Source organism: Embiotoca jacksoni, unplaced genomic scaffold (genome assembly GCF_022577435.1).
Source record: "Embiotoca jacksoni isolate LCO1_2020_lvr unplaced genomic scaffold, fEmbJac1.0.p SCAF_27, whole genome shotgun sequence".
In the NCBI taxonomy this organism is placed as follows: Eukaryota; Metazoa; Chordata; class Actinopteri; family Embiotocidae; genus Embiotoca; species Embiotoca jacksoni.
Genome location: NW_027185378.1, coordinates 3,116,648 through 3,143,822, shown reverse-complemented (window position 1 = coordinate 3,143,822; position 27,175 = coordinate 3,116,648). Strand labels below are relative to the sequence as shown.

At 42.2% G+C, this 27,175-nt stretch overlaps 1 protein-coding gene across 5 annotated transcripts; it reads left to right on the top strand.

Annotated features, from left to right (window-relative positions):
- Window positions 1-1,451: 1,451 nt before the first annotated feature.
- Window positions 1,452-26,491, top strand: larp1b (La ribonucleoprotein 1B). 5 transcript variants are annotated; one of them, XM_069160797.1, is made up of 20 exons: window positions 1,452-2,248; window positions 4,605-4,666; window positions 7,115-7,171; window positions 8,331-8,562; window positions 10,199-10,372; window positions 11,542-11,667; window positions 11,852-12,011; window positions 14,193-14,337; window positions 14,439-14,616; window positions 15,373-15,536; window positions 15,705-15,821; window positions 16,202-16,561; window positions 19,002-19,116; window positions 19,615-19,787; window positions 19,979-20,085; window positions 20,933-21,090; window positions 21,189-21,333; window positions 22,238-22,347; window positions 24,436-24,563; window positions 24,946-26,491. In XM_069160797.1, the coding sequence occupies exons 1-20, from the start codon at window positions 1,873-1,875 to the stop codon at window positions 25,216-25,218; spliced, it is 3,360 nt and encodes a 1,119-aa protein (XP_069016898.1). In that variant the 5' UTR covers window positions 1,452-1,872; the 3' UTR covers window positions 25,219-26,491. The 5 variants fall into 5 exon arrangements, with proteins under 5 accessions (XP_069016898.1, XP_069016897.1, XP_069016895.1 ...); XM_069160796.1 differs by having other exon boundaries at window positions 1,453-2,248; window positions 19,005-19,116; window positions 20,930-21,090; XM_069160794.1 differs by having other exon boundaries at window positions 1,453-2,248; window positions 20,930-21,090.
- The last annotated feature ends 684 nt before the right edge of the window (window positions 26,492-27,175 follow it).

The window sequence follows — 27,175 nt, the reverse complement described above, 5'->3', positions numbered from 1 at the left end:
ACACCATTATCCTCAATTACAGAAGCCATCTAACGACATTTTAGACTCAACTCTCAGTTTGGTCAAACTTGACTCATCGCCACATCAGCTGGAAGTTATCATATCAACTGACCTCCAACATTTTTAGCAATATGTCAACCTGTGTTAATAATTATCGCAATTATGGTTCTGCTTTTTCCAATGTTTCTTGTGTATTCTTTGCGTTTTTATATAAGTTTGAATGAGACAAAAAGTTACTAAAAGAATGTATATTACGTGTCCCGTTAGAAACTTTTATTTTTTAAAGACTATACCGGAAGTGTAAGTGTGTTAGATTGTGGCAGCCTTTACTCTTGGCGTAATAGCACTACACTGCTCTCTGGTGGTCACAATTTGTAGCTACACCCACGTGTTTCAGCTGCATAGAAATCTGTATAAAAACTGCAGAAGCGTTCAGGGTTACGTCATCAAAGGAGTTCGCTTCTGTGCTAGCCAGGCTCGTAGCAGCTCTAAATGTTTTCGAGGAGTTGTACGATAAACGTTCAAAAGGAGAAACGAGTCCGTAACAAACTAATTTCAGACCTTCAATGGCGTCCATGTATTTTTAACAGTGGTCATATTCAGAGCGCGTGTGTTTCTGCCTCCTAGCGGCCGTAATGAGTAACTACAACGTCATCGGTGTGGCGCTAGACAAAGTTACACAGAGCAAGTATGTCCGGTTAAAACATCCAAAATAAAACTTGGAATTAATGACGTGTAATTTTAAGTTTTAACTGGCTTCTAATAATAAATAATAAATATAATCATACACATAAAAACACAATAAATAGGAAATGCAGAAAAGTTTTTTTTTTTAAAAAGCAGTTTGTTGAGTTTTGGCTGTAATTTTGTACTTTCGAGGAAAATCCAAAGAGAAATGGACATAAAAGGTGAGTATCTGATATGAGTATATAGTTGTGGCGAAAACCAAAATTAAAACACTCCAACAGCCATCAAAATGAAGTGAAATAAACTTCAACATGTAAAAAGGGATGGATGAAACAGCCAAACTAAATAATCAAACTTTATTTATATGGCACTTTTCATACAAGTCGAATGCTTTCATAATACAGTAAAAGAAGAATAAACTGTTAAAAAACAGTCCAATAATCAAAGAAAAAATGAACAATAAGAGACACAAGCCAAAAAAAAAAAAAAAATACAATATACTACACAAAGTAAATATATTATAGTAAAATGTGCATTTTAAAATACTTTTGTGATTTAACAGAAAAAAACAAAACAAACAAACCATTGTTTTATTCTGATATTTCCGTCTTTGGTGTTTTTAAAATCCCACCAACAAATAGTAAACATATATTTTTACTAGACGTGTTTAAATAAACTGTAATAAAAGTTGCGCTGCAGTACCGCCGCATGACCGCGAGGGGCAGCATCGTCACTGTTTACAGCTGCGGAGCAGCAGGCAGCACGAGCTCCTGGCTTGGTAGCGTGGAGTAGAAACCAGACACACAGAGAGGAGGTCGCTGGAGGAGCGTTGAACAAAAAAAAGTTACAGAAACTCGCAGGGGAGCCGATCCACCGTGTCTCGTTTACACGGTGACCGTCGACAGACCCGGGAGGTAACTATTTGTTGATATGAAACAGTCGCGCGGAGCGGAAAACAACGTTTAGCTCGCGGACTTGTGCATGGTCGCGAGCTAGCTAACGGTTAGCTGCGGGTGCTACTTAGCTCGCTGGCTAGCGAGGTCCAGCCCAAAAGTTGTTTACCTCGAGTTGTGGATTGCGGTCTTCCCCCTCCGGAGCTTCTCGCGACTTTTCTCCGGGGTAAGAAAGTAAGGACCAAAACTTCACACTGGATTTAACACCGTGCGCTGTTAGGAAACTAGCAGGATGTCCGCCGAGGTTGAGTGTAGTCAGGTCGACCCGGGTTTGACAGCGGCCAGCTCCAACGGAGCGGAGAAGAAGAACCACAACAACTCCGAGGGGGCTCTGCTGCAGAAAGAACCGGAGGAGCAGGGGCGGAGGGGCTCGGAGAAACAGCCGGGGGACGGCCCCGGCTCCGAGGCGGCCAGGAGCCCGACGGACACGCACAAGAAATGCAAAGAAAACGATAAAGAAAACGACCAAAGCGTCAGCGCCGACTCGGCTGCGGAGACGGTGAAGAGGAAAGTTGTTGAAGCTCCTCCGCCGAAAGTCAACCCGTGGACGAAGAGGACCACCGGCAGGGTGGCGGTCCACAGCATAAACTCCAGCTCCCAAGAAAAAGGTGAGACGGCTGTAAAAAAAAATACCTGCATGAGGGGCAGATTAAACTTTTACAGCACACAGCATACACCCCCCCTCCCCCCCCGCTCTTCCCTGCCTCTCCCCCACCCTCCCCCACCCTCCCCCTCTCCTCCATCCTGCACCAGCCTTGCACGTTGTTTCAGCACTTTTGACAGCTTCGCTGCAGGGAAATCCACATTGATCTCCGCCGCACGGCTCGGTCATACCTCATTAGGGCTTATTGAGAGCTGAATGAAGTGCACACGCTTAAATGTCAGGGCGGCCGAGAGGTGTTGATGGTGGCATACTTTGCCCCATCCCCCCCCCTCCGTGCTCGGATTGCTCCGGAGCACCACGTGTTGATTGCTGACAACCGCTACTTCTTTAGCTGCTCCCAGGCTAACTCTCCGGCGACAAGAGGGCCAGAGCTCGTGTCGGGAAACGGAGGCACGGGTGAAGCTCCCGCGTGAGCCTGAACCGGCCTCGAGCCGGTGCTGAAGGGTGAAGTCGGTGGGACAGTAAATGGAGCAAAGCTAAGGCAGCCACGCTAGCTGCTACTGTACAGGCACGTTTTTTTTTTTTTTTTTTTTTTTTTTTTAACATGTCCAATGGCCGGGCTGCCTGCAGTTCCTCCCACCAGCCAGCTCCTCACTCACCAGTGAAAGCGCAAGTATGCGAACAAGGTGGTTGAACATGTGGTGGAGATAAAGTGGGTATGGGTTTTAAACTGACTTGCTTTGCATGGCCGTTCATTCTTGGTAAGTAAGTAGTGTGCTATTCTAGTGCGCTAGGAAAATGATCATAGTGAAAGTCCCCCCATTAACCGAGACCAGATCGCCCACTCTGACACACATTGTAAAAATCCCTGTTTTTTTTTTTTCCATTCACAATGATCTGGAGAAAATCAAGCAGGGTTGGAACTGAAACTAATTAGTCACTTTGTCAGTGACAGAAAATTTATGTCCACGATTAAATAGTTTCATGTGGTGCAGTGAGTTTTTCTCATTTTGTCCGACCGACTCTTTAAAATACAAACATTTTCTCCAAAAACTGATGTGAAATCTCAACTTTGAGAAGCTGGAACCGACACGTTTTTGCTTGAGAGAAACAATTCATTGTATATCTTAATATTCGTGTGAATTAATACCCCGTCGTTGGACAATTAATCAAAGTTTTACTTTAATATATTTTTCTATATCTTATTTAAACTGAACATAAAATGTAGCAGCCAAAGCCAGAAAGCAGAACAAAACAGACGTTACAGGAGAGGTCAAGCTGAAGTTCATTTAACTTGTGTAGAAAGTCTTCTGTGACTCTGGAGGGAGCTTTTAAAATCCTGTCTGTATCAAAGTTTGGCCTTAAGGCTCCATATTTGTTGCCTGCATTGAAAAGTCAGGGTGCGGAGTTTCCAAGATGGGGATGTTTAAAAGGACAGCAAAGTTCAGTGAAAGAAGCTGTCGAGCATTATGGGAAATGTAGGATCCAGAGTTTTTGAGTAAAAGTCAAGAAATCCCTTAACGAGTGTTTTTTTTTGGAAAACCCCTTCAATAATCAGACATCAGAATTACATTAATATACTTTCTGTCTGATTGACCAGCAAACTTGTGAATCAGCTATCATTTCAGTTTCAACATGACTCCATATTGATAAGGCTCCTGATTGATTGTGATCACGTCCATGTCTTGTACATGTGACAGATGGCTTTGAAATCAAACCGCAGCTTCGTTGAATTCAGCCCGTTCAGCTAAATTTGAGTTATGAGTGTGTGTCGGGAGCGGAGAGCGACCGCGGGGGAGCTATATTTGAAGCGCACAACTCTGGCATCATTTTACAGTGTTACTGTACAACCAGGCTGTGTGGGCGGACGTCTGCAGGCTCGCTCAGGCATACACCCATTCATGTGGAAGCCCCGGCGTCTCTTATCAGGCCGACCATCCTCTGCCGAGCGATAGGGACCGTCAGGCCGCACCGGGCCACTCCCAGCCTGCAGCAGCCCTTGCGGAGCCGCGGCCACATACCGCCGCCGGCTGTACACAAAACACCCTCAACTAATTCAGTTGTTCAGTCCCGGCGGGGGGAGGGAGGGAGGGGAGAGAGGGAGGGGAGATAATCTTTATTCGTTCTGTACCGACAGAAATTCCCAATGCTGCCCAAACACAACACAGCAGAGCAGAGCAGAGCAGAGCGTGGACGATTACATGGCTTTTTAACCTCTGTGTTGAGCAACCCCTCAAGGCCAAACAACTTGCCCAAAGCTCCTGTTGCAGTCCGACTGTTGGAAAAGGATTAAAATCCTTTAAATGTAAGCCTGTCAAGCACGATTATGTCTGTTTCACTTATCGATTGTGTATCTGCAGATCAGCAAAATGCTCTGAAAGTCGTCCGCGCCAGCAAGCCCAGAACGAGAAAATCCAGCAAGGTAATGGTCTTTATTTATTTTTCTCTGGTTAAATCTTCTCTGTTAAACCTTTAAAATGTCACAAAAATGAGATAATTTAACACAGGATCGGCATCAATATACAAGTTTTGATAATTGATCCCTGAATAATCACCATTTTGGTCTGTTTATTAATGTCTCAGCTAAAGTAAAAACATTTTAATTGAGCTATCAATCCAGACTAATAAGAAGCTGTTACCGGTGGCTGTGTTGGAGCATGTGCTTGTCTCACTTGTAAATAAACCAACGTGTGGCTCTTTAACCACATGTTCACCTTCGCCATGTACCGAAATGCCGAATGGGAAAATCACATCTGCTGCAAGCCAAACTTTAGCTGGTTTAAAGCTGCTGTCCTGAAGTCTTGTTTACTTTTCCGACCAGTTCTTCCACCGCATTCGTTTAAAGTTAATATTTGTAGGGAATCACGTATTAAAAACAATAATTAAAAGATCGTAATGTGGCTGAACACAGATTACTGACTTTAAAAAGGTAGCGATGACTGTGAAAGTGTGGATTCGCTCGGTGGATCTTTGACTCTACGGGTTCTAGTCTTTGTGTCTGGATGTGGGCCGGTTTGGTGTGACACACTAACCTGACTGGTCTCCATCTCGCCACACAGTCAGCTTTTTCTGTGTTCCAACGACCCAGAATGCAATCTGCCATTTTCACGGTCAAAGCGGTATGTTAGAGGTGACAAGTTACACTGAAAGTGTAGCCCAAGCGATCTATTTATTATCACTGTCGCACTATTAACATGGATATTTTCGAATGATTAAAGAAAAATCACACAAAATAATCAGACTAGTGTCCAAAGCATTGAGCTGTTTTTCATTGTTCTGAGGATTTTGTACATCTGCAACAACAAAAAAAACTTTCTTGACTGTGGCTACTAACTATTATCATTCCTGATTAATGCGGTGATTATTAAAGTGGCACATGCCTTCATCTGTCTGACCAACAATCCAAAACCCAAAGATATTCAATTCATTGTTGTTAATGGCCAGAAAAAGCAGCAGTTCTGCACATTTGAGAAGTTAGAGCAGAAAATATGCACAAAATGAATTTTGGTGAGTTACACAATGTTAGAAAAATTACTCGGAGGCCAGATTCAAAATCAAACATATCGGACATTTATTCTTGCAAGACGGAGCAAATACATGTACATTCAAAGAAGGATGGCCAGCATTGCTCCCCCATCACTCCTCCACAGGGCAGCTTTTAAATGTGTGACAAACAATTGACAGTCACTCCCGTTCCCTTTGTATCTGCTTTCGTATGGTAATGCTGAGTTGTTTGCAGGTCACACGATAAGGACAAGGGATAAGGGAGTCGTAGATTAGATGCGGAAAATAAAACAAAAGGAATTCTCCAGGAGTCACTTGCATATAAGAGTAAAAAACAAAAGAAACCTTTCGGAGCCACTTGATGAGAAACTTTCCAGGAGTCACTTGCAAATAAGAGTGAAACAAAAGAAACCTTTCGGAGCCACTTGATGAGAAACTTTCCGGAGCCACATGCAGACAAGAAGAAACAATCTTTTTTCTTTCCATCACACAACTTGTATTTGTTTGCAAGAAAACTCCACTGCACTTTTAATTTCTCATCAACAAAACCAAGGGCACACCGGAAAATTTAAGCCCATTTTTTACTTCTGCTTATTTACACACAGGCCAACACAAAATTACTGGTAAATTCAGTTTTTCGTGTATTTTAAAGCTGTTTTATACATTAATAAGTATCGTAAACACAATGATTTTCAGTTATTAGTTGACAAACAATAAATTGTAGACAAACTCTTTAAATTATAAATCTGGATGAAGCTCTAGTTGGGATCTGATATTAAGAATTTGTACTTTAATGGTGATCAGAGGACGTCGCTGTACGATTTTCCATTTAAAGAAAGTGGATTTTTTTTTTTTTAATTTTTTTATCTGCTATTCAGGAGAAGTGGGACAAAAAACTTTTCGGTCAGCACACATGCATCAGTGAGCGTTGTTTAAAAGCCACATCCCCCTGAAGGATGTGACTTCCATCAGTTCCGTAAACCACAGCAAAGAACGGCCTCATGGGTAATACACCTGGAGCAGAGCAATTGTGATTAAAATATCAGCGTGCCAGTTTTTATTTGTTTAGTCTGCCCACCTGACTGCAGCCCCTCGTCCGTCTGACCTTGATCTCATATCAGTTTGTCCAAATTGACAGCAGTGACGGCGGTGGAAAGCCACTCTGCCCGTTTATCGTCATTGTTTGCAGTTCCCCCCGCGGACCGGAGCATTGACCTCCTTTCTCTGTTACCAGAAAGCCACTTCAGCTCCACCTGACCCGACCGCACAGCGTTGCATCTTACCTGATCCATGCGGATCGACTTGTGATGTGAAACGATGAGTTTGTTGTTGTTGATGTTGTCGTTTGTCTCCTTAACTTTCACAGTCAGGTGACTTCAGTGACATCACAAACTGGCCCACACCTGGAGAGCTGGCCAAAGAGGTATGACGTGTGTGTGTGTGTGTGTGTGTGTGTGTGTGTGAGAGAGAGAGAGAATCAGATGTATTTAAATAATTTATACAAAGAGTGCTTGTTTCCTGTTCACGGAACAGGCCGAGAAGCTTTTCTGAGATCTGCTCACTAGATCGAACACTAACAACATTCAGGATTTCACTCTGCAGAGCGCCTTAAATGCCGATTCGCTGTAAAATATTTTTTTTCCAGGGGCTCGGTCAAAATGGATTGACTCACAAAAAGTGCAGAAACAAAGTGCAAAATCTGCGTAACACCCAGTAAACACAGGAAACTTGAGTGTGTTCTTGAACTAGTAAAACCTCCTTCTTCCTCCAGTCTGAGGCAGAGGAGAGAATTAAAAGCCTTTATTTAGTCACGCGTATTAGCGGTTGTGTTTTTCTTGTTTAAACCCCGATGAAGACCTCATGAGGTAAAAACACCAAATAAAGGTTTTCAAACCAACTTAACTCCTAAAAATACAAAGTCACAACAGTGAAAATATAACTTTCGTTTTGAGGAACTTGAACATATTTAAGCTGCTTTAAAGTCAACTATAAATACAAAAGAAAATACGTCAAATAGATCCTTAAAATGAAGCAATATTTACTGAAAACTGATGAGGTTAAAAAAAAAAAAAAAAAAGAGAGAAAAGACAGTGAAAAACTAAACAGCACATTTTTTACCAACTTCATATTCAAGCAGACAATTGATCTGGGATTGATGTTGTTATTGGTACAGAAGCAGACTTAAATTTGAATCATCGTTTGACAAAGAAGATTGGGAGGCTGTAGCTCAGTTGGTAGAGGGGGTTGCACACTAATTGGAAGGTTGGTGGTTCAATCCCAGCTCCTCCTGTCCACATGCCTAAGTGTCCTTACACTGGACCCTAAAATTGCTCCACCATTGGTGTGTTGTAAGTCGCCTTGGATAAAAGCATCAGCTAAATGTAACGCAAAAGATTCAAAGCAGAAATGAGGCAATTGTAGGTCTACATTTGAGTTAGATTATGTTTGAATTGTCAAAAAAAAAAAAAAAAAATAAACATAATAAATTGTCTGTGAACGTGTTAAATATTTGAAAAAGGCATTCATGTAAGAATAAAAACGCCACGTGGGATTAAAACCCCGGTTTTCGGTCGTCTTTGCAGCAACAACAAAATGTCCTCAACAACAACGGAAAGAAGCCTCCCTCCTCGCGCAGAGAGAAAGAGAAGAGGAGAGAGCGACCGGAGAGGAAATCCGAGAGCAGCCACGACGGCGGCGAGAGCAAAGAGAACCAGGAGGCTCAGCTGGACCCGCTGGGAGAGCTGCCCAAAGACGGAGAGACGAAGGCGGGACAGGACGCCAAGAGCGCCAGCCTGAAGAAGAGGGGCGGTGAGGGTGAGTTTTCTCCCCCCCGTCGGTTGAAGCGCGTCAAACACTTCAAATCATCCGATAAGAGCGTCCCGATCGAGATTGATTCATGCACATTTCATCATTGTCTCGTGAAACTAATCTCCTGAATGTTTAAAAAAAAAAAAAAAAAAAAAAATTTTTAACTGACTTCAAACTATTTTCAGCCCTAAAATCCCCTTTAACCAAATTTGGAGATGGGTGGGTTTTTTTTCACTTGACTGTGACGATTTGTATTCTTCGTGGTAGAAGGAGCACGTTAATAACTGGACTGATCACTGTTGGTAATCCGCTGGTTGGTGCATGCTCTGCTGTGGTAATCTTACGTGTTGCTCTGTCTGTGATTCACTCCCATCTTCATTGATCTCTAAAGAGAAATAACAGGCGCCGATCGAGCGTGTCAACCAGAGATGAAGCGAAGAGTTTTGTTCCGAAATGAGACCAAAACATCTTTTAATAAACCTTTTTAGATGCGAGAAAAAGGCCCTAAAATGTTGCTGAAAATGGGTTTTTACTAAATAGTCTGATTGGAATCCAAAATGCTTTAAACAAAAAACAAAAAAAACCACAAGTAATACAAATAAAGTGGTGCAAATATGTCTTCCTTCACAATATTATGAGGACCTTCCCACAACTGTCTAGAAGTAATCAATAGTTGTTGACGGATCTAATGCAACCCAATGAAAGGTGCCTTTAGTAGGAATTCTGGAGCTTTCACTTATATCACCGTTTTCTTCAGCAGATGAAGTTTGCCGTCAAATTGCAAATGTGTCTTTGAGCACTTTGCTTCTCTGTCCAACAAAAATTCCCTTGAAATCCGTTAAAGGAATAGTGCAACATTTTGTGAGATGCGATTCAGCGCTTTATTTCTAACAGTTGAATGAAAGGATTGATTCCATTCTCGTGTCTTGAGTGATACGTGAGGAGCTTCAGCGAGTTTAACTTCAGAGTTCACCTACCAGCACCTCCATCTGTTATTCCAGCAAAAACAATACAAATATTGTAATTTCTTGTAAAAATGGAGGATATAATGTGTTCTAATTGGATGATGAGCTTTAGATTTGATAGAAGGCACATTTAATTGCCTTTGGTCAGAGTCATGCTCGCTGTTTTCACTCGTTTCCAGTCTTTATGCTAAGCTAACCATCTGCTAACTGTATTTACCAATATATTAGAATTCGTCATTACGTCCTACAAAGTAGAAAAAAAATCTCACAAACAGGACTGAAGCAGCCTCCGAGGAAGAGTTAGTAATATCACCACGATTTATACATTTTATATGATCATTTTAAAACCATTTAAATTCTCAACATAATGAGGTGTTCCTGGAGAAAATGTGTGCAGGACATTAGTCCCAAATCTCTTGAACGCACCCCAGAATAAAAAGTTGAGCAAAACTCTGAAATGATTTAGATAGAAATTCTTGAGTTTTATGTCAAAGTGAGCGTTTGAAACACGACCCAGTGAGAGTTTAGTCGTCCTCCATCTTCATCTTCGAGACACAGGTTGATGAAACTCGATTGATGGTTGAAATTTGTTCCAAACTGGATATTTTTTTGTTTTTTGGAGGGGGGCGGGGGACAAAACTCTTCAAGCTCTGTTTTCGGTGTGCAATCATCGCTAGGTAACAAACGTAAGTGGGTTTCTCTGCCACTGGAGGATGCGTCCCGGGACGACGGCGACAGGACGCCCGGCGGGGGCCCGGCACGCTCGGACGCAGAGCCCAACAGCGACTTGCCCGATCCCACGTCGCCCAATCAAACGCTGCATAATAACAGGGCGCATGATAGCAGCAGGAGTAAGTCGCTGTCCTCTCTTCACGCCTCTGTTTTGCTTCTGCACTCGCCGGCTTGCTGTTTGTTCTTTAACTCTCCCATATCACTTCGTGTTTGCTCAACACTTTTCGGCATCTGCCTTTCACAGCAGTTACGAGCTGATTTTTTTTTTCCCCCACAATGCACGGCAAAGTAAAAACACGGCTGCTGATGTTTTTATTCACGTTAACTCTGGTGATTCAAAGTTTATTCGACCTCTCAGCCGACGTCACTTATCTGAATTTAAAGAAGAACATTTTGTTTTATCCAAACTCCGGGATTTATTTTAAATTTGTTTTTTTTTCAAGCAATTTTACTGTTTAAAAAAAAAAAATTGGACACCAACTTTAGTTCTGAGATGTGGTGAAAGAGAAGAGTCCCAGCAGAGCGAAGAGAAATAAGAAATCGGATGATCACACAGATTTAAATAATCCCCAGTTTTATCACACTTATTTGGGAGAACAGGAGAAAATTTAAGAAGGTGGCTTCTGGGTTGAAATGCCTACGAGGAACCGCAGTGTCAGCGGTTTTTAGTCCATTTGATTCAGTGACATTTGTTTCTTATCATTACCATCTACTTCCACAAAATAAATACTTAATAATAAAAGTAATACCAAATTTACTCATCAGAGCTAAAACAAATAGTCATTTATTTTATTAATTGATCTACCTACAACTACTTTTAGGATTATAAGCTGATTGTTTTAATCATTTTTGGAGCATAGATGCCAAAGATTTAAGGTTTTAGCCTTGAAAGTAGAAGTCATAGCTGCTGGTTCATGTCATAAATACAATTAAATTGAATATATTTTGATGCTGGACTGTTGGTTGAATAAAACAAGACATATGAAGTAGTCAGCTTGGATTTCAGGTAATCTTGATGGTATTTTTTTTTTAATTATTGTTTCAACTTTCAGTTAATCAAACAATCAGTTGTGATTAAAAAAAATTAATCAGAATTATCAAATACAACAACATATCAAGTTATAACCTTCAATAAGTGTCTCAGAACATCTGACTACTGATGATATTTCTTACAACCTGTGTGATCATTTGATAGCCCCCCCCACACCCTCTTTCTCCTCCTCCCAGAGACCCAGTGCTACATGAAATACACACATAGTATCTGACTTGAGTGTTTTTTCATTCCCAGGTTGGAGAAGAGAGCCGCGGGACTTTGGGGACGACGCCGCCAGCGTCCGGAGTGACAGCAGCAGCGTTCGCGGAGGAATACGAGGCCGAGGGAAAGGTCGCGGACGCGGGAGAGGTCGCGGGCGAGGTGCGAATTTTAGTTTTACACCATTATCACCTAAGAAAATGCGTTGTAATCGACAGTCGATTCATGTTTTTTTTTTTTTTTTTTTTTTTTTTTTTTTTTTTTTTAACTTTGGCGGACGTCTTTCCTCGTCATCACTTCAGAGGATGTATATCATCATTCTCTTGTATTTGTCCCGCTCCTTCAGGTCGGTATGAATACTTCCGGGACTCTCAGTCATCCGACGGCTCTGGCCAGGGCCCCTCAGAGTTCGGCACCAACATGGTTTACTACTACGACGACGGCAGCAAGGTCCAGATGTACACGGTGGATGAAAAGCTTCTGAAGGAGTACATCAAACGGCAAATGTAAGTCGTGGAGGTTTTTTTGTGTGTGTGTGTGTGTTTTGTTTTTTTTTCCAATTCAGGAGGAAAATTCTGCCGAGAACCGACACGTGTACAACTGGCGGCTCTCATATAGGTTTCGATACCACCGGGAGAAATTAATAATATACTCACAACATGTTCACAGCCTGACCCACAAAACCCATGAAATACAAATTCTGTTATTTAATATATATTTTAATATATATTGTTCACGATTCCACACTTTTGATTAACACTTCAAACGTAACCGCATCGAGAACTTGTTTATAATCAGACATTTATACAGTTAATTTTCTACTTTATTCTCATGGCTGGCCAAGAAAAGATGAAATGATGAATCGGCAATATAAAGCCGTGTCATTTTCTTCTTCAAAACTGCTTTCTTAACTGTTTTCTTTATTTCAAATTCCACAGCTTACATATAAAATGCAATACAAATTCAATTTTCATCACATTTTCTTCACTCGGTTTTCAGCTTTCTACATATAAATAATAACTGCAACTCTTCTGATAATGGATTAATATTTTGAGTCCCTTTTACAAGTAAAATTCAGGGCTTATAACTTCTTAATTGACAAGATTTATTGCTTTTGTTGGTTTTATTTGATAGAAAATTGAGTATCTTCAAGTTCAGGATCACTTCAGCATTTTTCTCTGATTTCTGTTATTTTCTTTTTAGTCAAATGATTAATTGATCAATCTGAAAAATAACCAGCAGATTAATGAAAATAATGATTCGCCCTAAATGCAAGAAATATGCAAAAAAAATATAAGGTGAACTAATTCATTTCATTGCATTAAGTGCCATCATGGGACTTTCTTTTGCCTTAATATATAAAATATTTCATTTGTTTTGGATCCAAATATTGAAGCTACCACTTAAACAACTAGATTTTAAGCCTTTCCTCCATGTCTCCTGATGATATTTGATGAGGGAAAATTAATCCTTCGAAAAGTGACTCAGCTAAAGCTCTTTAATTAATCAGCTCTTCAGTGACTACGGTTGATGGAAAATAACAGCTGAGGTGGAAAATTTAAAATCAAAGATGAATTTGCACCACCAGCCCGTGTAGAGTTGAAACAGGTAACACGGGTGTGAGCTTGTCTGATTGATCCACTGTTGAGCAATAAACAGAGCCAGAGTGATGTCAGTAGACGTCCTCTGGGGTTCGGTGCGGCCTGCAGGGGGCAGCGTGCACTCTGTGTCGGTCCCGCCCGACAGCCCTGGCCTCATTACAGATCAGACTCCCGAATGGTGGAGAGTTGAGGGTGAGGTGAGCTCCTAAATATAGTCTGAGTGCTTTGGAGGGGGGGGGCAGGCCATGAATTATATGCAGGCCTGAGCAAGGATGTGAGGGGGAAAAAAAAAAACTGTTTGAGGGGGAGAGGGGGGAGGAAGGGGGAGGGAGGATACCGAGGGGGGACATGCTTGTCTTTTCCTCTCTCGTCTCTCAGCGTTATTCAGGCTGCTCACTCAGCCGACTCTACTCCTACATACCGCCTACAGGCTGAGCCTGACGTACCGACGTGTGTGTGTGTGTGTGTGTGTGTGTGTGTGTGTGTGTGTGTGTGTGTGTGTGTGTGTGTGTGTGTGTGTGTGTGTGTACGCAAAAGTATGTCATGGTGACTCTTAAGTGGTGCGACAAGCATAGACAGGGAGCTTTTCCCGTCGAGCTTTGGTGCTCCAGTCAGAATGTTTTAGGATTATAAAAGCACTTATTTCTTATCATTTAAATGATGACATCTCAAAAGAAACACATTTGTCTTCTGCCTGCGTCCGCCACGAGGTATTGAGGCGTTGGACCTCAGCGCTTGACCGAAATGTGTCAATCACGAGCTGTCAAGATGTTGTTGAACGTAAGGACAAATCTGACATCTTGTTTAGATTTATTTTGACGGATGAATCCCAGTTTAAATCAAATTCAGACCGTTTTCCAGATCATGAGCTGCTTCCTTGTTTAACTTTTGACTGCTTTGGCTCATGTTAAATACAAATTCAGGGATTTTGTAGAGAAAAATGTGCAAAGGAAGGCATAAGTAACTTCTTAATAACAGATGCTTTTTATGGTCCTCCTTTGGTGAAAAGATTGTTCTGATTGTGTGAAATCGTTTATAATGAAATGACTCGATGAGCACTAAATGCATTGTTTTGCACTCCTCCAGCGAGTACTACTTCAGCCTCCACAACCTGGAGCGTGACTTCTTCCTGAGGAGAAAAATGGACGTGCAGGGCTTCCTCCCCATCTCCCTCATCGCCAGCTTCCACAGAGTGCAGGCTCTCACCACCGACATCAGCCTCATCATGGAGGTAATGTCACGTCATCGCTTTACAACTTTACGCGCCACACAGACGACGTTGCTTTTAAAGAGCGTTGAATTGCCCCCGTTTGAATAAATCCTGCTCTCCAGGCTCTGAAGAGCAGCAAAGAAGTGGAGCTGGTGGACGACCGGGTTCGCTGTAAAACGGAGCCGGAGCGCTGGCCCATCCCCGCCCTTCCCGTCGTGGGTTCCCCTCACACCGACTTCTCCCAGCTCATCAACTGCCCCGAGTTTGTTCCTCGACAGACCCTCAGCTCCACAAACTCTGGTGAGTGTTCAACTCTTTGTAAACATCGAAATGCAGAATTAAAGCCGGTGATATTCTGTGTCGGGTTTATCCAAAGCCTGCTACGCATCTCGATCCTTTCTGCACACCTGCATACTCAAAAAGGCAATTTAATCCCTCGTCAGCTGTACCATCGTCCTCCATCATTTTCCAAAACCTAAACCAGAAACACACCAGTGTTCCCTCATCACCATGAATTCACGCTCTCTAGTTTATTTTGTCTGGACCGTCCCGCTGCCCCAAATAATCACTCGAGCAGCAAATGTGGATTAATCGGAGCTGTAAATGGTCCCCATCAAACACTATTTCCTCATGTTACTATGGCCCCGACATTACTGCCTCTTTTTGGTAAATAAAACGATATATTTGTGAGCAATTTTTTTTTGAGTTGGATCAGTTTATTATTCCAGCAGTTAACCTGGCCAGCATTTTAAATGATGTCTTATTTACCCCAAAAATGATCAAGACGTCTCAGCATTTGCTGTTATTTTCTCGGTACGTCACCAAACACGTAATATTTATCGGGCTGCAGTTGGTCGATTTGAAAACGTGCACATGCTTTATTTATTTATTTATTTATTTATTTTTTTACCATTCTTTAAATATGACTAGAAGTTGAAGTTCAAAGACACAGAATTTTATGATTTGCTGAGATTTGAGTCTTTAACACTTCTGTACCGACGTGAGTGATGTTAAAGCCGTGCTGAAGGTCATCTGTGTGACTTGTCGGCTTCTCAGCTTCATCGCCTGCGAAGGACGCTTCTCCCGAGTCGGAGCAGCCCGAGGTCTCGGCCGGACCCGGCTCCACGGACGACTCCAAAGACGCCTCCGCCCCGCCACCGGACCCCGACGCCTGGATCCAGGTGGAGAAACGCCACCGACAGCCCTCCGGAAAGGCAAAGGTAGCGAAGGTGAACGGGGAAAGACGCGTCTGAGCTCTTTTCTTGTTCATTTACTTTTTACACGCGTCCCTATTTCCGTCTTTCATCCCTTCCACCATCGCTCGTCTGTGTCTTATCCCCCGTTTCCTCTTTTTTTTTTTTCTCTGTCCTCCCTCCTCTGTCCACAAGTCTTCCCCTCCTGTCCCTCTTCCTCCATCTCTCGGCCGGCAGCATGTCAGTGATGACGTGTTTGCCGTCGCCTCTTCCCTCCCCTCAGCGCTCCCACCTGACCGCCTTCCCTCTGCAGTTGAGTACTTCCTCCTCTCACTCGCCCATCTCAAGCTTGTCCTCTGCCCCGTCTTCCCTCTGCTTCTCTTCTCTTTTATTTAATACCTCATGTTTGATCCTTTTTGCAGTCTAATGCAACAGTCGTGTAACACATCCTGTTTTTATGAAGGTTTCCATGTTCTGTTTACGTTAAAGTGGGTTTTGAGAGGTGTGGATTAACCTCATGGTCATTTCGGAGGCTGCAGTTCATGCAAAAATAATGGAAACACCTGTCAGCATAACTTTGGACCGTTTCCAGTGTTTCCAGTCTTCATGTTAAGCCGACTAACTGCGCAGTTAAAAATGTTCATCTTGTCTGTCCCTTTTGTTAATGTCTGTGTGTTCAATGATTCATCCAGGGGGACAGCAAGCCACCTCCACCCAGCAATCAGGCTCCCCCGAAGGCCGAGTCCGACCAGGAGGAGCTGGACTTCATGTTCGACGAGGAGATGGAGCAGATGGCGCCCAGAAAGAACAAGTTCACACACTGGTCAGACGAGGACGACTCGGACTACGAGATGGATGACCAGGACGTGAACAAGATCCTCATCGTCACCCAGACTCCCCCCTACCTACGAAAGCACCCCAGCGGCGACCGGACGGGCAGTCACGAGTCCCGAGCGAAGCTCACGACTGACCTGGCCAAAGCCATCAACGACGGGCTGTACTACTACGAGCAGGACCTGTGGCAGGGAGTGGAGCAGATCGAGTCCAGCAAGGTAAGATGAGCATGGAGAAGACTAACGGTGGATTAATGAGTCTTCCAGATGTGGATTTTTGTCCCTACTGTCTATTATGAATGCCAAAATCTCTATATTCGATATTTTTATTCAGAAACGGACTGGCAAACAACATACCAGGAAATGTAATTTTGCAACTTAAATCCTTAAAAATATCAAATAATTAATTATAAAATCCACCTTTTGCACCCGAAATATGTCAGTTCACGGCAATAATACGCTATATTTATCTTCTACACAGCTTTCCTATTAAAAAAAAAACTGCTTATCTAAAGGAAATCAAGCCAGCATTTACTGAATGTATCTTTCGTGAGTTGAAAGAAAAGCACCGACAGAAGCACTAAAATGCACACGCAACACGCATGTTACAAGTCCGGTCTGCACAAGTCGACCTTTATGTGACGCCGAAAGCAGCAGCGAGCGGGACTGGAGTTTTGTATTCATTTTGCATAGTTATATTTTTAGGTTCGCAACCATTCCCATGAAAACAATGATTTGTTTTAGATACACAGGCCGAAGTTCGACGTTTGTTCCTCCTTCCAGTCGGTGCGCAAAGTTGACACGAAATCGTTTTGACACGGTCGGTGAAAACGATCAAAGCATTTTCCCATAAAGACACAACCAAAAAGTCGCACTCAGGCTCAGCACTGTTAGCACTCGCGAGCACTTTGACACAAAGACTTTGCGACAGAGCTGCTAAACCTCACACTGTGCAAAGAAAAAAGGGGTGGGCCAAAATGCACGCACTATTTATCGCCTACTCTACGAGCCTCCAGACTACGTGTGTGCCACACAGCTGCTCCAACAACGGTGTGACCTGCTTTTTTTTTTTTTTTTTTTTTTTTTGTGGAAAAGCTGCCTCGTCTGCAGAAACGCTGCTTGTAAAAACGCCGAGTGTAGGTTACACAGCATTATGCAACATTACTTTATCGGCGATTTATGTTGTAATACTTCATGGCGCAGGAGCGGTACGCAGCGTTGAGATTATTTATGACCAGGAACAGAATCTTACGATTAAAAAAAAAACAAAAAAAAAACGGCTTAATAATTTAAAGCCAGGTTATGTTAAAAAAAAAATAAAAAAGTAGAACAATACATTACAGGTTCAATACTTCGAGTTGAATGGCTTTATTCGTCGTTTTAAATGTAATATCCTACGTTCATCAGTAAATATTGGCGTTTGCCTTCAAAAAAATTGTGATTTAGAAAATTCATATATACAATAATGTCCCATGAGGTGAACTGGCGTCAATATATCACATCTAAAAAAAAAATAAAAAAATAAAAATCGAAATATTCAAATAAAGTGTAAAAGCTAAAAGTGTTTGTTGGCTGAATGAAAGAAATTCCTCAAAAGGCCAAATGCTATCTGCTTGTTTTCAGTTTGGCCGGCTCATTCTGGGCTCAAAGGTTGTCAGTAAGGACGCCAAATGTGGGAAATGTTACGCCTGAACACACATGCGCACACACGCACGCACACACACACACACACACACACACACACACAGGCGCACGCCAAGGCCACCTGTGTCCTCTCTCCTCCGTCTGACGCCGACGTGTAAGACTCAAAGTCTGCTGCACATCTGCCGTCACACCAGCACATCAAGTAGTTTTACCACCTTGTTGTACTGATAACGGTTTAACCAGAGTGGAAATGCAGGAATAATAATAGTAAATGTTAATTTCATGACCCTAGAGTTTAGATTTCATCACAGTGCAACGGGGAGATAACCCAATAACGTATTCTGATAATAGTCGCACTTCTTTTAGAGCTTTGTTTCAGATTAAATCATTAATTAACAATATATTCAGACCTGTAGTGAATACCGGGAGAATTTAAACCCTTCAAGTTTCCAACGGTAAAATAAAGCAACATCACTTCTCTATTGCAACTAATAATGAGGGGTTGTGAGAAGACATCAAAAAATTCATAAGCTCAAAAAAATTTGTGATGCCTTCCTTCCTTTTTGTTATTTTATCATGAGGAACATTTCTTATCTCTTGTCATATCTCTTGTCAGGTTCAAATTACATCATGTCGTGCAAACATGTTACATGTTGACTACAGTGATTTTACGGAGTTTTTTTTAAATACCGGTAAATGATTTGCATGAATGATAAATAATTGTTTAAACTGAGAAATAAAAACTCAACTAATAAGATAATAGATTTGCGCTAGAAATAAAATCTCAGCCAAACGTACTCGAGGTTTCATATCGTTGCGCGTTTAGAAATGTAAACTTCACAGATTTTCCTTCTACTCAAATGTTTATTTTTCATTTGTCTTTGGATGCTTTAGATCAGACTTTACATTTTCCAACAGCTGGTTTCTTGTAATGTTGCTGACAAACAGAACGGCAGCTGAAGTTTTTGCTCTTGTCACGGCTCTTCAGACTTTTCTTGACGTTTCCGTTCCTCAGCAGGAAGTGGACAACTTCAAGAAGCTGAACGTCATCACTAAAGACGAGTTTGACACTCTCGCCCCCAAAGTGCCCGTTGAACCGATCCAGGAAATCCCTCCTCCTCCTCTGCCAGGTGTGTTGGTGAAGGCAGTTTCATGCAAGCCGAGCATAATACAAAATACAATCTGCCGCAGTAACGCTTCTGTTTCTGATGACATGTTATTTTGTATTAGTGGGTGTTTTTGACCGTGTTGCTACGTTTGCGTTCTTTTCTCTTTAGAGACACGTGACTCTTTTGTTTGTTTGTTTATTGATTTAAAAAAAAAAAAAAAAGATAATAAACATTAGGGTAAATGCGATAATTTCCCATTTATGTCAAATTGATTTCTTAAAACGGTTTTTATTTCATATTTCTTTCTGCTGCAAATGTGAAGTAACAAAGATTTTCGTGAATATTGACAATTCTGTAGTTTTTCAGAAAACCTTCAGGTTTTAGGAGGTTGTTTTTAAACAGTGCCAGCAGTTGTAGACTCCTTTTTTTTAAAAAAATTTTATCATGGGCTCATCAGGCTAGATAATAAAGTATTAATATTCATTTTTGTGTGTGCATGTGAACAACGTGTGTTCTCAGTGGACAGCGGACCAGAATTGCTGGCTCACTTTCTTCCTACGACGGTCCCCGAGTTCCCCAGCGCTCATCAGCCCAGAGCCCCCAGAACGCCTCGCACCCCCGGACGCCAGGACCACAACAAGGCGCCCCGCTTCTACCCCGTCATGAAGGAGAGCGGCGCCATCGACGGACTGGTGAGCTCTCACAAAACACTCTTTTACATCTGACTTATAACGGAGAAAGATCACCAGATGGAGAGTTTCAGTTGTTGCAGATAAATCTCTCTAAACAAATGGAAAACATACAAACTCATTTAAAGTTTGATATCTCGAGTACCTAAAAAGTTTCATATTTAAGTCATGTCCTACCCTGGTGTCCGTTCTAGATGTCGAGGAAGAAGAAGACTCGCCACAGCTCGAACCCTCCTCTGGAGGCGCACATCGGCTGGGTGATGGACTCCCGTGAACACCGGCCGCGCTCGGCATCCATCAGGTCCGACTGCACGTTCTCAGCAAAGCTTCAGGTTTTATTGTGACTGTAGTAACGAAAACTTTCAGTTGAACTTTCAGGCGAACTTTCAGTTACACATTGTAGCACGGGGGTTCCTTGGGGACAGATGACGCGCTCAGTCAGACGTTCGGGTGTAAAATGCCTTTATTTGCCCGGCCCACACAACAATGTCTCTGTGCAAACGCTTCTTCCCGCCTCCTTCTCCCTGCTCCCCTTTATAAGGGAGAGCTCATCAGTTCCCATCCAGCTCAGCTGTGCTCATTCGTTCATATTCGGCTCAGCTGTGCTCATCACACCTTCCCGGCACCGTTCCCTGAACCACTCCTCCCACTCTCTACCCCCTGCAGCTGAGCTAACCACACCCCGCCACCACACACATGAAACGAGCAAAAGCAGAACTCACAAATATCGCTTCCGTCTTTCATCCGTGTACCGGCCCATTGTTTGAGGTGTTCTGCTTGACATCTGGTCTTTATGAAAACAAGTTGGGGAAGTTGTTCACGTTGCACCGAATGCTATCGGTTGCACCTGTCTGATCTGTGGCGATCTGATGTGCACAGTTACATCTACGTTTTCCGTCAAATTGCAGCTGCACGGTGGCCACAAAGTTCCAGAAAGAAGTTCACTTCATGGGAGGAAATGTTCAGGAACTGAACAGCTTTAGATTTATTTCAGAGATTTTTTTTTATTTTTTTTTTTCTTACTACCGTTCCAAAACTAAAATGCACAGCCGTGATATACCTTATAACAAAATTTGACATGCACATGTTAGCAACGTTAAAAACTTGATTTTTCATTGGCCATCTTTCCTTCCATCCCTCCACAGCAGCTCCAACGCCTCTCCGTCAGAAGGAGCCCCGCTGTCGGGAAGTTACGGCTGCACCCCCCGGTCTCTGCCCAAATTCTGGCATCCATCCCACGAGATGCTGAGGGACAACGGCTTCACTCAGCAGGGCTACCACAAGTACCGCCGACGGTGCCTTAACGGTACGGAGACAAACGCTACTCAACCTCCCTCTGCTCTCTTACACCGTCACACACTCACAACATCCGCTGCCCTCGTTTTGTTTTTGTTTTTCCTCCAGAGAGGAAACGGTTGGGGATCGGACAGTCTCAGGAGATGAACACTCTGTTCAGGTTCTGGTCCTTCTTCACCAGGGACAACTTCAACAGGAAGATGTACGAGGAGTTCAAACAGTGTGCGCTGGAAGATGCCAAAGAAAATTACAGGTCAGGAGGACATTAGATGATGTTGAGCTCCATGCAAAATTGATGTCTGTGCATAAGATTTCCTGAGTAATTTATACAACCCAAGTTATGGTGGAGATAAGCCGTGTAGACGGCGAAGAAAAGGTGTTTCGTTTGTGCCACCTTGAGGCCCTCAAACCCAATTTTTAGAAGGAGTCCTTTAAGATCTGAAGTTCAATTGATATCAAAATTGTTCATTTACTCTCCCATCAAATCAACTGATCCTTTCACTCCTGATATTTGCGTAGAGCAAAGCTTTTGCTGCTAAAGAAAAGAAGAAAAATGTCCGTGTTATTACTTTGATCACCACCTATTTCTGCCAAAGACAACAGTATTTTTACAGAGACGAGTCAGGATGGAATTAGAAATAAAAGTAAATAGAAAACGGTCGAAAAGTGCAGATATATCAATAAAATCGTGCAAATACCGTGCCAAAGAGGAGCCAAAAACCAGGAGGAACTTCATGTTAAATCTCCAAATTCATAGTTTTACCCTCACATTGACAATAATTGAATTTGTGTTCAAGTGAGCCTGAATGCCGACTTGAGGGTGTAACAAACCCTACAGCTATTTATGCAGCAGCTCACGCCAACGCAATTCAGCCAGAAAACCGGTTTACTCGTCCGCCTGGTTCCTCGTGTCAGCTGCAGGAATAATCCGTGAGATAAATGTTCCCCTGTTGTGAAATGTCAGACACACATGTGGGATAATGGCTGATTAACGATCCAGAGCTTAAAGTGAAGCAGTTACATTACGTAACGTCCTGTCCGTGTAAACATACTGGTGTCTAAAGGCCAGATTGGAAGCCGAGTGTCGTTTGTTTATTTGTCTCTGGTCAGGCTGCGGGTAAATATTTGTTTTGCTGCCCCCCTCCGACCCCCTGCAGGTACGGACTGGAGTGTCTCTTCAGATACTACAGCTACGGTTTGGAGAAGAGATTCCGGTTAGATCTATTCAAGGACTTTCAAGAAGAGACCCTCAGAGACTTCGAGAGAGGTAATTAACAACACAAAGTGTCCCAAACTTCACCTGCAGCTTTCATTAGTTCAGCAAGATTTTTCAGATTAAAATCACATATTTGGTCTCTGATACAACGATGCAAACACAAACTGGGTTTTCCCCATAATGAGACAGTTTCAGACACCCGTGACTCACATAACTCCCTAACGGTTTGGCATCTATGTTTCATATTGTTTCAGGGTTACAGGAGTAAATACTACAAGACACACGGTGTAGGAAATACAAGATAAACACATTCAGACCGCAATAAAACGAGAAGACAACATCTGGGAGTCACAGGAAATTTATACTTAATACTTCAAATCTAAACAAGTGCTCCCTCGGTTCCTAAAAAAACGACCCAGGAGGAAGTTACATCTTCTGAACTATTTAGCTGGAGCTTCAGCTGTTTTCCAATGCCTCTAAATAAGTGGAGATTATGATGATACCCACCAATGTCACTGAAAATACACGTGATGTTTATATTTATATATATTTGGTATACAAGACCTGTCCACTAATGACCATAATACGGGAGTCAGAGGGTTTGCTAGCGACTCTGCACTTCCATAACCGTGACTTTAGTCTCACTAATGTACAGACGGATCCTCATATTCAGTGCTGGAAAGTTCCCACGTTCATTCTGCACTTCCAACACAAACCATCCTTCATCACTTCATCTGATAGTCAAGATATTCAACCACATGTTTAATGTCAACTTTTTCACACGAGTCATATATGAAATTGCGACGCACTCTTTATCCATACTCTTGTTTTTAAACATGAAAAAAATAATATCACAGCTCCTATTAATACGAATAGTTGGGCAACCCAGATTTAGTTTGAGAAGTTTGTAAACGAATAATAAACGATTTTGTAATAAAAGAGACGTTCTGCCGCTGTTGTAACACAAATGTCGCTCAGAACAACTTGCCCGGCTCATTGCCCAAGATTTTCTGAAACATTTTAAGGCTTCTCTGTTAAAAATTTCTAGACTTTGACCCAAAATCTTCATGGTGAAATCACAAATAGTAAAAAAAAAAACACATGTAATACAGGAACTGACGTTGATCATGTGACATGTGCTGCGCTCCATTTATGCACAACGGTCTCTTGAACTTTTTCACCGGCCCTCGTATGTGTTAACGAAGCCATTTGTCAACACAGCTGTCCTCAGATCTGTTTACTATGTAATATTGCATTATAAATTTTAAATAGTCTTGTAAACCTACTTAACCCGGCTTAAAAGTTCACTTTGCATTTCCCCCCCACCTTTAACCCGCATGTGTAACTGTGTGGGGAAAAAAACTAAGGGAAGGGAAACGAGGATTAAATTTGATTTCTCAATCTCTTTCAACACTGTGGGTGACTCGGTGAAGCAGAATGGAGGATTGCTCGTAAAAGGCTTCAGCCACTTATTTCCAGCCGAGTTATTTCTGTGTTCATTTAAACGTTTCCCACTCCGACTGCAGAGAGCGATCTGTCAGAGAGGTGTTACTACGAAGACTGACGACACAACACAAAATGCGCTGAATTATTTTACAGGCTGAGCTCCCTTCTTTGATAATAATCAACTTTATAAATTTACGGTTCATAAATAGAATATAGAGTTGCTTGAATTAGCCAGATCAGATGGAATTTTTATGAGAAAAACGTCTCTGAAAGGGGAAAACTAAAAACAGAGCAGGCAAAACACGTCTACCCACAGACCGAGACACACCATCATGCTCGTGTTATGGCAGCACGATATAAAAATAAAAGGGGTTTAAGGTGCTGACCATGAACCAGTGTCTCAGGTTGCAGTCCGACTGCTGGAGATGTTTATTGTTTCCTCTCCGCCTTCATTTTCTTTGTCTTCTCTACTGACAGCTGCGCAGTAAAAGCCCCAAAATTACTTACTTCAACCTCCAAAGTCTCAGTGTTCATCGTTTTTACCAGTGTTTGCCAAAAATACCCAGATTTATTTAACCTTTTTTGACCTATATGATCCTAGTTGAAGAAAGCTCCATCTATTTTCCAGTGTGTTTTTTTTTTTTTTATATTGTAAATCCAATCTGACACTGAATGAATTTCTGCTCTTTCCAGGTCAGCTGTACGGACTGGAGAAGTTCTGGGCCTTCTTGAAATATTCAAAGATGAAGAACCACCCCATCGACCCGAAGCTGCAGGAGCACCTCTCCCAGTTCAAGAACCTGGAGGACTTCAGGGTGGTGGTGAGTTTCTGTTGGACGTGGTTTTAAGTCATTTCTGTCAACATTTATATATCATCCCCTTTTAAGTGGTTTGCGAACTTATTTACACATTGAGCATTTAAGCAGCAACATCCAGAGTTGTGTTTTGTGTCCACCTGATAACTCCCAAGTTCAATATTCACTTCCTCTTAGCTCCGTTTTGGTCTCCACTACTTCCTCAGAAAGATATCTGGCTCTGAGCAGGTTGTTTACAGCTGGTTTTAGGGAGCTGCGTTTCTCGGAAGATGACGCAGCCGTTCCTTGTTATTTCATACCAGATTTGGGTGGCGATGTTGAGGCGCAGAAGCTGCCTAGAGGATGTAATCGTAGGTGTGTTTTCATGTGATGACTTGTGTGTCCGCAGCCCCCGATGGGAGAGGAGGGAGGCAGGAGGAGACGTCACTCGTCCTCGGCCGGGGACGAGGGGAGACGTCGTCGACATCCTTCCAACACTACCTCAAAACCGACACAGGCCTCCAAATCCTCCAACGCGGCCGCTCAGCCCACCGCCACCGCCGCCACACAGACCACGCCCAAAGATAACGCCCAGAAAACAGCAGCAGCAGCACCACCCGCCCAGGGGAAGAAGATCGATGGCAGAGCCGTGAAGAAGGAAAGCGTCGCACCAAATAAATGAAGCCCCCTCCTCCTGGTGTGGGGTTTGGATCGAGGAGATGCAGAGCGAGGCGGCCGCGGCCGCGGCAGCTCTCTGCTCAGTGTTCTCTCCTTCTTCAGCGGCAAACCAGTTGGGTATGAAAAGAGAGAGAGAGAGAGAGAGAGAGACCGAGCGTGGTTGACTTCATTTTATTGTTTTTATCAGTGCATTTCATTTTAAAAGGAAGCATAGGCAGTGAGCTTGAATCTGTTCGCCTGACAGCTCAATAACGTTTACACACACACACACACACAAAAAACCAAGAAAAAAAAAATGCATTCCCTGCATTTTGCCTTTTTATTCTCTCAGATGCCAAACTCTTCAACGAGTACGTCGAGCCGTACAGTAACGGAAACCGCTCGGGTCTGTAAAGAGCTGTTGAACTGTGATTCTAGTTTGCCAAGATAAAAAAAAAAAAAAAAAGATACCACAGATACTCTTGCGTGCCTTAATCTGATTCATCAGACGTCAGGAGACCGATCAGTGACAAAGTCTTCCTAATTGATTATTTGGGGTTTGAATGTGTTTAAAAGTTGACACCACCTGCAGGTTTTTTTTTTCTTTTTTTCTTTCGTTAACATTAAACATCTTCCGTTTTCATCATGACAATCAAGTTGACCGCTGCAGTCATATATTTGTAAAGAAGTGACCCCAGAAGCTGCTGCTCCATTCAGTCTGGCCGACAGACGTCGCAGCTCAACTGTTGTAATTAAAAACCTGCAGGAATGATGACAAATTTATCTGGGAAGCTTTACTTTCAAGTCCCATTTTACACCCACAGGTAGTAGTATAATTTATTGTTTTATTTTTGTTTTTATTTTTCCATTTACTTGATTGATGGAATAGTCTTAGGTAATCATTGCAGTTTTTAATGGCTTTTACAATTGAGTATAATTAAAAAGAAGAAAAATACATGTTTCTGCTGGAATAATGGGTGTGAGCTAGCATCATAAAACTACACTATATTTTAGCTTGAAGTTATCATCATATTGTGTTTGAGGCTTGGTGCTCTAGAGCACTTTAATTGTTAACTCTCCTTTACATCATATATGAACTTAAAAGAGTTTTTAGAGTTGAATTTAAAGAAAAAAAAATGTAAATACTATAAAAAATCATTTGCTATTCAGTTAATCATCTGATTTTAAGAAGTGATTTGTTTTATCGGTAGTGTGGTTTTTGAGTGTGTTTTAGAATAAAGCAATGCATGTTAATGAATTGTAAAATGCAAAAAAATATAAAATAACAGTTGATTGTACCAACTCGTGTTTGTGTGATCTGTCCCGCCTCTGCAGAGTTCTCTCTCTCTCTCTCTCTCTTTCTTCCTTTTGACGTTTTTTTCTGGAGTTGCTGAGGGTGATTCATCGAGCTTGATCAGCAGGTTTTTGTTCCCAACTGAAAGTCTTCGGCTGTCATCACTCAGCCTAAACACCCGAATGATCTCGGCTAAAGTCGCAGTTGTTCAGCTGCAAGCTTCAACAGTTATCTCAACAGTATAAACGAGCATTCGGGAGGTAAAGATGTTTGCATACAGTGTGCAGAAGGCGTGTAGATAAAGAAGAATAAAAATAACGCTGTGGTACTGAAATCCAAAAATAACCACTGATACAGGAGCAAATACAAAAACACAATGAAGCCAAAAAAGAGTATTATAGTTAATAAAATACAATTTATTGTCTCAGAAATGTACTTTACCATAATTTCACATTAAAATTAAAACCATGACAGACAGATGACACATGACTCTCAAAATAAATATCTGTATAGTTAAAGACAAAAAAAAACAGAATTCTGATATATTTGAGGTTTATTGCATTTAATGTGTTTGTTACGCTACGGGTCCCCATGGAGGGACAAAAAACCACCAACAGTCCATGCTCAATTTACAACAGTGGTAGGCGGGTCTTTTGCTGCATTCAGGTGAACCTCGTAAATGTCAGTA